Here is a 14,108-nt window from a genome sequence, read left to right on the forward strand (position 1 = left end):
ACAAAGCAGGATGCGGGATCAGTGTGCATGTTGTGAAATGTGCCAACATCTTCACTACCAATGTCAAACAGCTTATTCTGCTGTTACTATTGACCCTGTTGCCCGTTTGTCTGCAACACCTGCGCTGGAATCGTAACATTTAGAGGACCATCATGTTCAGCCATCAGTCAAGAGTCTACCACAGAAGCTGGATGGTAGGTTCAAGGATCAGGATTCTGTGTTGCTGCGCTGATAGAAGAACACCTTTTGAAGGTGACCTCTCAATCTCTGGTCACTATTCTTTCCTGTAAGTTGAGAGAGCCTGTCAAAGATGGATTCCTGTTGTGCAACAGAGAAAGGCTATCTATATATGGTATATCTACATTCAAAATACAGGGGAAATAAGTATTTGATCCCCTGCTTTTTTTATAAGTTTATCCGCCTTTGATCCACCGCCACTCCTCCCTCCCCCTGGTTGCCCTCGTTCGAATACCAAATTCCCCTCCCCATGCCGCAGGAAACATTAGACCAGGTGCGTGTGAGTCTTCCGTCTCGTCCTGTGTGTCTGACGTAGATCAGCGTTAGGAAATGGCTTAAAAAATCTGCCGCCCGATAGCAATCAGAGACTATATGGCAGCCTTTTGGAACATGGAACGGGATTGTCCATTTTTCCAGGGGGTTATGGATTTTCCGAAGTACATTAGGTCCCCAACTTACGAACACCCGACTAGCGAACACTCGCGGATACGAACACAAGCCGACTGGTCTATATTTTCTTCTCCCGCTTCTCATTTTTTTGGGGGGGGGAAGTCTTCATTCCAGGGGTTATTGGTGGTACAGGAAACCCCTAGAGACCCAACACATCTGTATTAGGTGTTCTGAAGGATGCTGGACTTCGCACAAAGCTGAGCCCGGTAGTGCCATCCCTCAAAACATCGGCAAGGGTGGGCACGAGGAAGAACTGTTATTTATCACTATCTTACTGGATCGAGCTTGTCGCTAAACCACCCCCACCTGACTTCCTGGAAATGAGAAAGGGGGGAGGGGCGATGATGTGAGTTTCGTTTAGGGTTAGTGTTGTGTCGGTTGCATCGCTTGACTTGCTACTGTTAAGGCACAGTAAGTTCTGTGGCGGTAAAACGATACTGAAGATGAAGACAGAAGAAAACGTCACACATGACGTCATGTTTAACGGTGATTTTAAGTCCTGGTTCTAAGAACACGGGGGAAAATCACCTCAGAGGTTGTGAGTGTAACGAGGCACGATTTCAAGCATCTTTGTGGGACCTTTGTTAAGGGTTAAGGTTAGGGTGAGAGGTAAGAATTGGGGACTTTGTCATTTTGCATCCCTGTATGATAAGAATTATAGAATTTGTTGATGATCGTGGCACTTTTGCATTTGCCTTTGAATGTATTTATTTTGACACTACTGCATCTTCACAAATCCACACTCTACTGTGGTATCGATATGCACTTTGTTATTGTGACATAGTTTTCCTTTGCATTTGTAATTCACTGGTTTGATAATGATGTAGATCCTCCAGGCAGTCTAGATGTTCTCCAGTTTCCCATCAGTGAGATGCTTTACTCCCTCTGTTGGCCAGTCGGCAGTACAGCTGATGCACGTGACCTCAGGGGAACAGCAGCCAGTACAGAATACAGTAAATTTGCACATTTTTTTCCCATTGAATCACTTGATAACTGGCACAACCTACAGGCTGGCAGGTTTGAGTCCATGCACTACTGAGTGAAGTGCATGTGCAATTTGCGTCAGTGTAGAAAAAGCTGGTAAAGTGAGATCAAGACAGCTGCCTCACCAGACTGCATGAGCCCGCAGATCCCACCGGTCTAGAGAATCTTTGGTTTTCTATACGCCACCCAGATTGTTCTTATACGCTACCTTTACTGTCCAGACTCAGCCCTTTTCTTCACGCGTGTGTCAACCCAGCAGGGTGCATTCTTAGCGCTCTAAAACCCAGTAAGTGAAAAAAGATTAGGTGAACTTTTATTCTTCTTTTCATTTCCTTTATCACTGCACAAGGTTTCTCTTTTCCACTCATCTTTTTGAACACTTTTAATGACAAAATCTAATGAATGAAAATGAATTACTTAAGTTAAACACATGGTGTGAATTAATTAGCAGGTGGACCCGGAGAAAGGGATGGATTCAATCAGCACTGCTGCTTCCTTTACTCCTTTGCAGGCACGTTGTGCATGTGTGAACCCGATGCTGTTCGGCGTGTTCGAAACAAACGCAGCGGTACCTCAGTTTTTGGTCATTCGTTCCAAAAGCTCAGATGAAAACTGAATCAATTCAATGAATCCCTTCCAGACACCCAAAAATGTTAACAAAGTACATTTCATAGAGAATAAAGATAGAGTTTTTACATGCAGAAAACAACGCAAAAATAATGAATGATGAAGTAACCTAACTGCCTAACCCTATAAGAGTAAACATTTAACATCATTTTTACTTTTATTGAAGACTCCTGTTGGTGAAGACGATGAGGAATGGAATAGTGTTTCTCACCTTCTTTATCAAACTGCCGGCACTCGCAACTTTCTTCGTCGCCACTGCAGGTTATTGAGCAACACACTCAAGAAACAAAATGCAGGACAGGATGAGTCAGCAAACCATAGGCTGCCTTGTCTGGGCACTCCATTCCGCAGAATCAACAGTACGGGCAAAACGGAAGATCTGGTCGGTTGTTTTGGCACATTTTAAACCGGATTATACCAAAACTAAGGTGTTCTCAAACCAAGGTTTGGCTGTAAACCATACCGGACCATAATTATTCCAAACAATGTGGCAGATAAACAAGTCGGGGTCCATTGACACAATGAATTAAATATCCACACATTGTGTGGCATTACCATCAATGGATTTGAATAATTCTCCTCTGCAATCTCACTACAGTGTGCTTCTCTGGAATTGGCAGCCATTTAAAATCATGGTATTATTTTACTTTTGTTTCTGGGTCGGTCCTTTTACTGTGTTTAAACATTCACCAATTCAACAGCCTGTTTGAATTCTTATGGTGTTCTGCATATTCACTTCAGTTCCTGCTTGTCACTCTTTGTATTCATTCCAGTGCTGCTAATACTGAAAACGTCTCAGGCCAGGGCTTGGTCTATGCACCATCTCCAAAAATCAAAAAAGACAGCTTGGACATGTTTGCTGGTCATTTTACTCATAATTCCAAGTGGCATATCTGGTATATTTTGGAAAGGTTGGGGATCCTCACTGGTGTTGCTGCAAAAATAAAAACGTGGCAAGTCAACTTTTTCTATGTCTTCTTCCTGGATCGTTCGGGTCACGTGACGAGTATCCTGCGCACATCAATCAATGGTGTGCCGCTCATATTTGTCATGTTATTTGGGATTTGCAGGTTTCCAATGCAGACATTTTGCAGCCAAGCTTTAAATAGCCTGTTGACCGCAGAAAATGTGGTAGAGTGTGTGACAGGGAGCGTGAGCTGCTGCCAAGAAGCGGTTTGAGGCGTGCGCGCGCCTGTGTGTGTGTGTGCGCGCGCGCTCGTGTAAGTGAAAGCGAGCGTGTTTATGTGAGTGTTGGAGAGGAGTGGGGATGGCTGGGGAGGCCATTAGTGAATGGCTGTGCTATTGCATCCTCCCTGGAGACCTCTAAAACACATACACGCAGTCCCGTCTATACACACACGCACACACACACGCACACACACAGGCTCATGAACCCGCCTCCCTCATCCCCCCCTAAAACTCCCATCTCTCTGCCATACCTCCACATCCTCGCACCGCCCCTCCACTAAAGACAGCATACACACTCTCCTCTCTGCCAGACGCAGCGACAAACGGCGGTGTGTGCGTGAGTGAGCGCGCGCGTGTGTGAGTGTGTGTGTTGAGGTTCTGTGCGTAATTACGCTCAGCGCATGCATGCTCTCTGGATATCTGAAACACCTCGGGGCTCACCACTTTTCTCTGCAAAGCGGACGCTAAGAGGAAGCGTAAAGTTTTGACTTTGTCGTTTCAAGCATCATCGACTCTCTCGGTGGAGCACCAAGGCGGGAGAGAGGACTGGGGAACCTGCGCGCCCGCACGGCGGCCGAACCGCTGGATGCGATGGATTAGCAGCCCCATCCATACACCCTGCCCGCTGCTTCATTTTGTTTTAGTTCCCAGTCCTGACACCGCCTCTCCATCACGGGATTATTTGTCGTTTGGAAGCCGAGATGACAGAGGAGTGTGTGTTGCGGTGTGTGCTGATGCTGTGCTGCGCGCTCCTCTCCGCCAACGCCAGCAACTGGCTGTAAGTGCAAGTTCCTCATCCAAAAATGTCACTTTTAGCCATTTCGTGCCTCCTCCTCCATCATCTTTATCACCCTGCATGCACAGGTTAATTGTTAAACTGCGCGCACACACGCACACACGCACACACTCCAGACTTAATCACTTACTAACATCCTTGCATCCCCCTTGCAGACACGCGTGTTTTAAAGCTGCACAAGTCAGCAAGTCACATGTCAAAACTATTATTACCACGATGACTTGACCGTTTTTGCATGCAAAAGTGCCAAACTCACATCCAGTATGCGGTCTTATTTATTATTTGGAAGGAGCGTTTGTCAAACGGGGGGTGCAGAGGTCCCTTGCACCGCCCCAGCATAGCTCTCATCGGAGGATGCTTTTACAACAGCAAACTACAAAAGACAATGGGAAAATATGCACAGCATAATTAAATCCATAAATCCTAAATACGAAAATGGCAGGAAACGCCATGAAATTGAGCACTTCTTCACTTTTTTTGGGAGGGGGATTCCACTCATCTAGACAGACTTTGATGTTGAGTTGGAGATGTGCTTTAAGATTGGAGCGATGGGAAAACAAGGCATCAAATGAGCAAAACGTACAGGAGGGTGTCAAGTGTGGAGGGGCACTTTGCAAAAATAGAAAATAATTTTAAAAAGGAAAAAAACAGCATTGTTGGGAAAAATAGAATTAAAAAGGTGCAAAATGTAAAGAGTAAAGACCGAAATGTTAATAGCAGAAACGCAACCAATAATCAATTGTCCAATTAATCAACTATTTTGGTATACGATTAATTGTTTTTTGGTTTAAAAATGAATGTGAATATTTGTTTAATTTCCTGACTCGTCCATGAAAGCAGACCCATTATGTTTGTGTTTGAGGCACAACAAGATGTTCACACACACGTCAGCTAACCGCTAACTGTCTGTGTCTGGTTCACATTGACTTGGATTACTCGATTAATCGAAACAAGCTTCAGATGACAACAATCATGGGCTGTAGCGCTGGTTGACACCAATAACACAAAGGTTTGTCCTTAAATAATATTTGTGTGTGTATACATTTTTATTTCTGACTTTACAAAATTGAAAAAAAAAATATACAGAAGAATGTGAAAGCAGCCCCCGCATCCTTTGATTTTTCAGCATGCGGCCCCTCAGTGGGAATAGTTTTGCCACCCCTGGCGTGATATAATCCAGGGGGTCTCCAACAGTACACATTTCTATATTTGCTTCAAGTCTCAGTATTTGTGTAACTGTTCAATTGAGACTCTGCCTTTCTTTAAATGACAGAAGCACAATTTCAATCTAAATAAAACACAAATAGCTCACCTGTACTTTCTTTCATTTATTTCATTTCACAGCAACTGGAAATAAAGTACGCCGTCGGTTTATCCCTGAATTCTGCAAGCGGACACCAAACTGACAAGCACAGGAACGTTGTAGTGTGTAATCGTTTACAACCGCTACCTTTTAAATTCAAATCTGGTATGTGTACGGTATATGTTGCATGTGAGGAAAGCTGCAGTTGAGCAGCCTGCACACTGCCGCCGCGTCTAGCAGGCCGCTCTCTGTGGGAGGCGGTTGGGTGCATTCCTCCGCATAGGCTTCGCTCCATTTTGCACTGCCATTCAACCTCTTATCTCCCCACTTTTTACGAGTTGCGTCCATCATTTAGGTAGAACCTTGTAGAAAAAAAGCAAATCACGCCCCTGGCGGAGTGACTTAATCGGAGCCACACATGACTTTTATCACAACATCTAAGTATGAATCACACACGCCGTGCCTACCTGTGACCTCATGATCTGTAATTTGTAGTTAACGATCCCTACTTTGTTAGTTCTCCTGAAAGCTTGTAAGCTTTACCCTAATCTCATGTTGACATTAAGATAAGACAGCGGCCTGACGCTGCATACAGAAGAAGTCCTGCGAAAGCTTGGCCAAACACCTTGAACTCTTGTCCTAGAGTGCAGAGTAATTGTGCTGTTTGTGACGGAAGGCGTGGTGACAGCAGGCATGTACGGGCAGGCTGCGGAGCTGCCAGGCCGCTCAGTGGGATTACTCTGCGGAGACGAATCTGTGGACTGTAAACTACGGGTGGGTGATACTGCAAATTCTGGTATCCAGCTGATACAGAGTCCATATATCAACAATCTAACCATTGCTCCCTTTTACTGCATACAACCGAGCATTAGGGAACATCACCTGGTTTCATTTGCACAATTCAACATGTCTGAAAAGGAGTAGGAAGAAGCAGAGCTTATGTATTCTAACCCCTTCTCCGTGTCTATTACTGATAATTCATTCACGCAAGGGTCGGGCGATCATTTTTATATCACGGTATAAATTCTTAAATGTTCCCTCGTTCTATCGCGGTGCACTTTTTGCAGAATTTTTGTTGTGCTTGTTTTTTTATTTTTATTACAGCGTATGAACGCTGTTACGGGCCGAGCCTGGCCTTTTAAGAAGAATTGCATTGTGGGAAGTTGAGTGTCTCTCTCTTCCCTCTCTCGTCTGTCTGCACCGCCCATTGTTTTCTGCGTCCTGACTCGCTGTAGACCGTTGTCAATCAGTCTCCTTCTTGCCGCCCTGCCGTGTCTCCTGTGTCATCGCTGCCTTGCTGGCTGGTAAATGAATGTTTGGTTGCAAGGAGGGGGACTGCAACAGAATGTTTTAATAAGGATACAAAAAAAACGCTGTACGGTGAGGGCTTTTACAGCCTTAAAACATATAGAATCATTGTAAAAAAATGAAGTTGGCAACGTCGTGGATATCACTTATTGCAGGCTATTTTGGGAACCTATCCCCCGCGATAAACGAGGGAACACTGTAAATGATAAACGGGAACAAGCCGAGCTGACTGCGCTCGGCTTGTTGCATTAGGCCTGTCACGATAATCGATAAAACGATGAATGAAACAATAGAAAAAACTGAGGTAGATCATTTTGATGCCTCGATAAATTGACGTGTGCGACATGTACGTATGCCTGTTCCATTTCCTGGTCGTGCTGTAGCACACAGGCTGGATGACAAGAGGGTTCACTCTGCTTGTGTCTGAGCGCATTGGTTGTATAGTCAAATTAAGGGAACGAGTGAGCCTCCTGTCAGCTATTCAGCATCTTTGTCACAGCACATGGAGGCTAGCTGCGTAGTGATTGAATACACGGAGTGCTGGCTAACAGTTAGCAAGCAAACGCTAATATGAATGAAAGCACAAAAGCGACAGTTTCTAAGCTGAATGCCACAGTTGCAATGTGGATGTGCTGTGGGGCGTTCGTCCCTGCTGTTGGCGCTTGCTGGGTCGTTTGATCGGTGAAGTGACTGTATTGTGCCGCGCGGCGCGAGCTCACAACACCCAGGGTATGTGAAGTGGTGACACCCCGCGATTCGTAAGTGCTATAGCAGGCATCTTCTGTCCTTCACACAGATACACTACACTTGAGTACCATCTAGTGGCTCAAATGTGACACAACACAGTGATCGTTGAATGAGAAACTTAATGGTAATACTTTCTAAAAAAAAAGGTTTAAATTATCGATTATCGTCGATAATTTATAGCACAATTATCGACCGGCAAAATTTGCTATCGTGACAGGCCAAGTTCCAGTCCATGTTGCACATAATCAGTTATACTGGAAATGATCACTGCCGGCGAATCATGCTTCATCGTTATTACCCTTTTTTCCCCCACCTGGCGCTCTCTCTCCTGTTACACAGCATGACGGGCACCCTTGATGTATGGTGCGTGCGTGCGTGCGTGCGTGTGTTTGTTTAAACATGATCGTTAATTGTGGCACACAGTAATTAACACTTAGCCTCGTAAGTAACAGCCAGCAAACAGGTGAGCACACATTACACTGAGGGAACATGGAAGGGGTGTGTGTGTGTGTGTGTGTGTGTGTGTGTGTGTGTGTGTGTGCGTGTGTGTGTGTGTGTGCGTGTGTGCGTGCGGGTGCGTGTGTGCATGCGCACTGCATGTGCACTTTGAAATCAAATCAACAATTTGGAGAATGTACTGGCAGGGGAGCTCACTCAAAAATGTGGTGATTTACTACGGAAGAAATTCAGTTGTTTTTACAATAGGAGGTGTAAATGTTGGGTGGACCTGGTCTAGAGCAGGTAACAGCTGTGCTGAAAAAGAATTTGGACCTGTAGGGCCCTGTTTCAGTCATGCAAGAGCAACGACTGCGCAGGAATCTTCCTGCGGTGCACAGAGCGAGACATACAGTAAGAGTCAGCGAGGACCTGCACATTTACCTTCAAGTGTGCTGCTAAGTCATTGTGTGTGTGGTTAAATAGTGTATGTAAATGTGTAGTTAAGTGTGCGTTGCAGTGTTAATAAGGGCTGTCAAAAATGGCACGTTAACTCATTTCTTTCATGAATTGCGTTACATATTTTAGCGTAACTGACATGATGGCCAGCACACAGTGTAGCTCCACACAGAGTCTGACGCTCTTTTCTAACTTGATCCTGACCTGAGCACATCAACAGCAGTGCAATGCCAACACTATACAGTCTATGTATCTCCAATTCACAAACACGTCTCTCGTCCGTTCAGCCTCAGAACGACACTTCCTCACTGTCACTAGATGACCGCGAGATGCGTTCAGGGCCACTCTGAACATCACAACATCTTTATGTGCGTGTGTGTGGTTTAAATAACCAGAAAGGCAAAGAAAATAAGTGGATAGTCTTATGACCCACTTTGTAGCTCTTAATAAGGAAGTACAGTTTGCTGCATTTACGTACGCTCGGAAATCCCAGGAAACAAACCTCAAAACATATGAATTCAACTTAAGTCCCATGGCCACATTAGCTGCCGTTTGGCTAATGATCACACCGTGGGCCTCGAAAACTCACCACACTCCGTCAGCTGTTTGTTCTTCATGTGCCATGTTAACGTGCTACCCCCACGTGGCGTGAGTTGGTAGTTAAGTTCCGCACGGCAGACATGATTGTTATTGCAGGGAAAAACTGGAGGATGACGCAGCCAAAGACGTTAGGTAGGTCAAGACCCTACACTGCACGAAAGGACCGCTGCGGGCTGCAGTAGTGCCAGCCACAGGTATCAGCTTTTGTAATCGGCGTTCAAAAGGCATTTATATATGCCGATCTCGTGATTTTTCACGGAAATCGGCCGATACGGATCGGTGGCCGATGGATCGGAGCACCCATAATACAAATATATATAACACTGTCCTATCTTTTCTTAAAGAAAATACAGTAAAAAATTGGTGTATGTCAGATGTAGTTGCAAATGGTGATTAATCATGATTAATTTGAAAACTGATTAAAGTTTGTAATCATTTGAAAGCCCCAGTATCAACACATATACTGTATATGCTGCTTATAGACGTGTATAAGACGTCTGTGCATGTACGGCTCTGCTGGAAGTACTCCTCCAAGATCCTCCCTCATTGCTGAAACTGGTATTGAAACGGTTACCTGAATAAGTGCTTGCTGTGTTTAGGTGTTTGGTCACTGCCTGGTGTGAGTACCCGCATAATGTGTGTGATGGTACTGCACTTCAGACACTGCTGATGTACTTGGCCTGTTGCTTTCAAATACAGCAATCCCTCACTTATGGTGCTTAATTGGCTCTAGACCCGACCGTGGTAAGTGAATTTCTGCAAAGTAGGATTCTATATTTATAAATGGAATATTTTCGTAGTCAGAGCATAGAAAAAGAAAAGACAAAATTATTAGAGCCCCCTAGACATGAAATAGCATCCCTATAGTCAGTCACCTTTACATTGGAGTTACCCAATATAAGTCATCATAGAAAATAAGCCATAAATAAGACTCGTACTGGTATGTGTTGCTATAAAGGTGTTCCGGTGGCACAGACCAAGTCCTGACTCTCCACCTTTACACTAAGTGACTTCGGAGGTTCAGAGTTGAGTTTCAGCTTGCCGTGGGTTACGGCCGCAGCAGAAGCTCGTGTTTGGGATTACTGTGCCTGTTGTGAGATAATTCAAACCTGCAATAAAAGCCTGCTGTTCTGGCGATCAAGTCTGGTGCTTGTGTGTCTCACCGAAAATTACAGTAATATTACTGACACCTAGTGAGTAGCGTAGAATACTACATATCGTATCAACATCTTTGAATGTCTTATTTGTATTTTAGGTCATTTAGCCATTTTTATGCTTGAAAATGCTTAATTTAGGCAAATATGCTCTGCCCGGGAAGGCCAAAAACGGGCACTGAAAAGAAAGGGCACAAGCGGCAGCGCCCTGATAGCCGGATCTAAAACGTAACAATAATGTTTCAGAATGCAGGCAAAGCAGCTGAAGTAAATCTAGCAGATACACAATCTGTGTTATTAGACCGTCTGACCAACACGGTATGAAAAGGTTTTTGGATGTAGTCTATGTCTGTGTTATGTGTCCCCTAAGGGGGCACATTTAAACTTAGAAAAATGGTAAAAATAAAACATTAATTGAAAATATTAAAAATACATGATCCCAGATATTTTTGAAAAAAAAATAAAGCTCATTGTAAAGAATTTAGAAAGTATGGTCGTCCCTCGTTTAGAGCGGTTAATTGGATCCAGACCCGACCACGATAAATGAATTTCTGCAATACATGTTTCGGAAATATTATCGTAGTTGGAGCATAGAAAACCAGTTTATGACTTTCTAAATACAGTTTTTAACATTATTGGAGCCCTGCAGACATGATACAACTCGCCTATTGTCACCTTTACATTCCTATTATTCATTGTTTACAACACACTGTGCAACTCTGCAGGGACTCGAGACGGCCGCTAGCTAGTGAGCTAACCTGTTAGCCTAAAATTTATTTTTTTCTTCTGAACTTAAGAAGCCAAAATCTTACCACTTCCACACGGAATGGGAGGATAACTTATTTTCACTCAATGATGTGGGACATGCCACGGCTGACTTCCTGGCTTCATGCAGTGTTAAGGTAATGTGATGTTTCAGTGTTTTACGTCCTTGCAAGTCGCCTGTTTCAGACAGCTGGGCTCGAACACGAGACCTTCGGAACGAGACCGTTGGGCCACAAGCCCGGGCTGTCAACCCAGTGTTCAGCGCAGCTCTTAAGGCCGAGGGCGTGAGGCTTTACCAACATACACTCGCACTGGCTGGCATCCGTTACATCATTACTGCCGCCTAGTGACCAGAATACCACATATCACTTGTATTTCAATATGTTTGACTAATAATCGACCATAATCTACCACGCAACAGCGACCATTAATTCACTCATTCATTAAAAACCGCGATATAGCGAGGGAGCGATAATGGAACTGTGATATAGGGAGTCCATAAAAGCAGCCCTCGGCCAAACTCATGATGTAGAAACCTGTAATGCACATTACACCTTCAAAAATGGCCAAGGGAGTGCGTTTGGTTCATTTGGGCGGGTCAGAGGTACACTTGGCGCCAATGCAAGCGTCAAAAAGTGCAAGACAATTTTCTCAAGCCGTGCCTTTATTTGGACCACATTTCGTTTAACTTTTTTTGTTTTACTGACCCACGCACCACTCCTCCACAAAGTGATTAGAAATTGGTTGTGTCTTTTTTGTGCTGAAATGAAAAACCAATCAAATAAATAACACCCCACCTTACATATTTCATGGGTGGCGGCTGATCTAATAACTCAATTCATTCAATTCCATTGAGCACATTTTACACTGGCTGTCAAACTCTTATCAGTGAAAGTCGTCGCCATCATCTGCAACTTGGACAGATTGGCGTCATACCGATGGTGATGCGATGCTGTGATAGTGAATATGATGCATCATTTCTTCCGAGTGCCACTGAGGTGTTTCGCTTGTCACTGCTGGCTCAAACGTGTGTGAGCATTCAAGCAAATGTCCCGGATAACCGTGGTGAGGTGCTGAAGAGATGGCAGCGTAACCAGAGAAAGCGGAGACCTTGGCGGCACACGCTGGCGCCTCACACTTCTTTCACATCCACATGACTGCAACGAGGTTGCAACATGTTATTTCAAGCCCTCTTGTCACCACCGTGTGTGCAATTATCGTGGCACACTTGAATCAGCAGGGGGAATCGCTCAGGAGGAACAGATTAGGATTAGTTGAGGACAGATCAAACTGACAGGGAACGGAGCGGGCGGCCTCACTGAAAGATGAGATACAATTGTGGCACTCCGCAGAGAAGTGCGAGAGGCTTTCCGGAGACATAACACACCCTCTGGTGGCGACGTCGAAGGGCTCACGCTTGCCGACAACAATGGATGTGAACAGCTGATTGCAATTGGCCCGCACACCACGCCATCTGTTGAATGCAGTAACGGCCGAGTAGCTTGAGCTGGGACTTTCACTGAAAACATAGCAGTGCACAGTCGAGGAATTGTTTTATGTGAAAGTCATGTTTGTGGCAAACAGTGGGGTTTAGACCCCCCGTGCAGAGATGTGAGCTGACACTGGGGGAGCACATAAGCCCACAGGCCTAAGTCCAAAAAGCATGAAAGTACGGCTGGGAGAACAAAGAAGGAAAATTAGGAAATAACAAATGAAAACGGTAACAGAAATGACTTGTAACAAATGAAAATAGAACAAGTGTCTCCAAAGCACCTCGGCGTAAGGGCGGCAGAAACTGGAAACAAGAAACACACGGAGGTCAGGGCGCAGGTGGCGCTTCACGGACGACATGGAAACCGCAGCTTCCTGTCATGGGAACAAATGTGGCTGGAAACCAAAAGCAATGTCTTCTCAAAGCGTTGAATCGATCACAACTGCACTGTTCAGTTTGTCTGAGAAGATGTTCGCCTCTCATCCAAGCAAGCGATGGTACACTACTCAGACTAGATAGGACAGCTCTAGTCGGACAACTTGGTGGAAGATCTAATGTACCATCTTTGTCTGTCATACAACGCTGTTCTTTCATCCCTTTCGAAAAGATTTAGTCATTTAGCCTCTAAAAAAATGAACATGACCATAATTACCTGAATGAGATGCTAACGAAGGTGAGCCCACCCAAACGACCATCGTTGGCGGGCAGAGGCCCCACACCATTGTATCTCGACAAGCGTCATTTGAAAGCAAAATCATTCCTGTCTGGGCATGCCTCCTCCTTTAGCGCATAAATACACTGAATCTTGCACCAAGTTCTCAGACTGCAGCTGTCCTATCCAGTCTGACTGGTGTGTGTCCCAACTAGTCTTTGAGCATCAACTGATGCTCAGATGAGAGACAGAACGTCTTCTAAGACGTCCAGTTGCCATCGATTCAATGAGAATACGATGACCTGGATGGATGAGAATACAGCCAACGATGTAGGATGAGGACGAACTGTGGCTCAGGAGCTCAACAAGATGCGGGTGAACTCAATCCATGCTGATGGCACACGCAGCCCTGCCCGTCTGTGAAACTGTGCCTTTCATATGAAAGAAATAAATCTTCATTTAATTTAATATAGGGCAGGGGTTTTCAAAATTAGGCACAGTGAGCTTCCCCTCGGGAAAAATACAATTGAGGCCTCCCCTGCTCCCTGAGAAGCTGATCTTCTGGGCATGCCCAACCCGGGGGAGGTCCCGGAGTAGAACGAGCACATGCTGGAGAGGATTATCTGGGCTGTCTTATTTGTCCACATGCTGTGTATACATCAGAGGGATGAAAGGAGTTCATCTCCTTGGAAATAAAATAAATTGCGAGTATTGAAAAGTTACATGCAGGCTTTGGTTGACGTTATCAGACAATGCAACACATTCTGTCAAACAACAAAGTATGTTTGCTTCATGAGGACAGGAAATGGCCGGATGGCACACTAGTCTACGCTGCCATTGGTGTGTGAACACACCATCTGACCCTTTCACGACCTCCATCTTGATCTAAAATGGAAAAGGCTAGAAGTATA

General features: G+C 44.9%; 1 protein-coding gene across 1 annotated transcript in view; it reads left to right on the forward strand.

Moving 5' to 3' along the window:
* Positions 1 to 3,764: 3,764 nt before the first annotated feature.
* Positions 3,765 to 14,108, forward strand: part of wnt4 (wingless-type MMTV integration site family, member 4) — a 29,942-nt gene continuing 19,598 nt past the window's right edge. Inside the window, exon 1 of the mRNA XM_054784964.1 lies at positions 3,765 to 4,264. Within this exon, the coding sequence (XP_054640939.1) occupies positions 4,188 to 4,264 (77 nt within the window). The 5' untranslated portion in view covers positions 3,765 to 4,187. The remainder of the gene's footprint in view (positions 4,265 to 14,108) is intronic.

The sequence above is a fragment of the Dunckerocampus dactyliophorus genome, chromosome 8 (assembly GCF_027744805.1).
Source record: "Dunckerocampus dactyliophorus isolate RoL2022-P2 chromosome 8, RoL_Ddac_1.1, whole genome shotgun sequence".
Classification (NCBI taxonomy): domain Eukaryota; kingdom Metazoa; phylum Chordata; class Actinopteri; order Syngnathiformes; family Syngnathidae; genus Dunckerocampus; species Dunckerocampus dactyliophorus.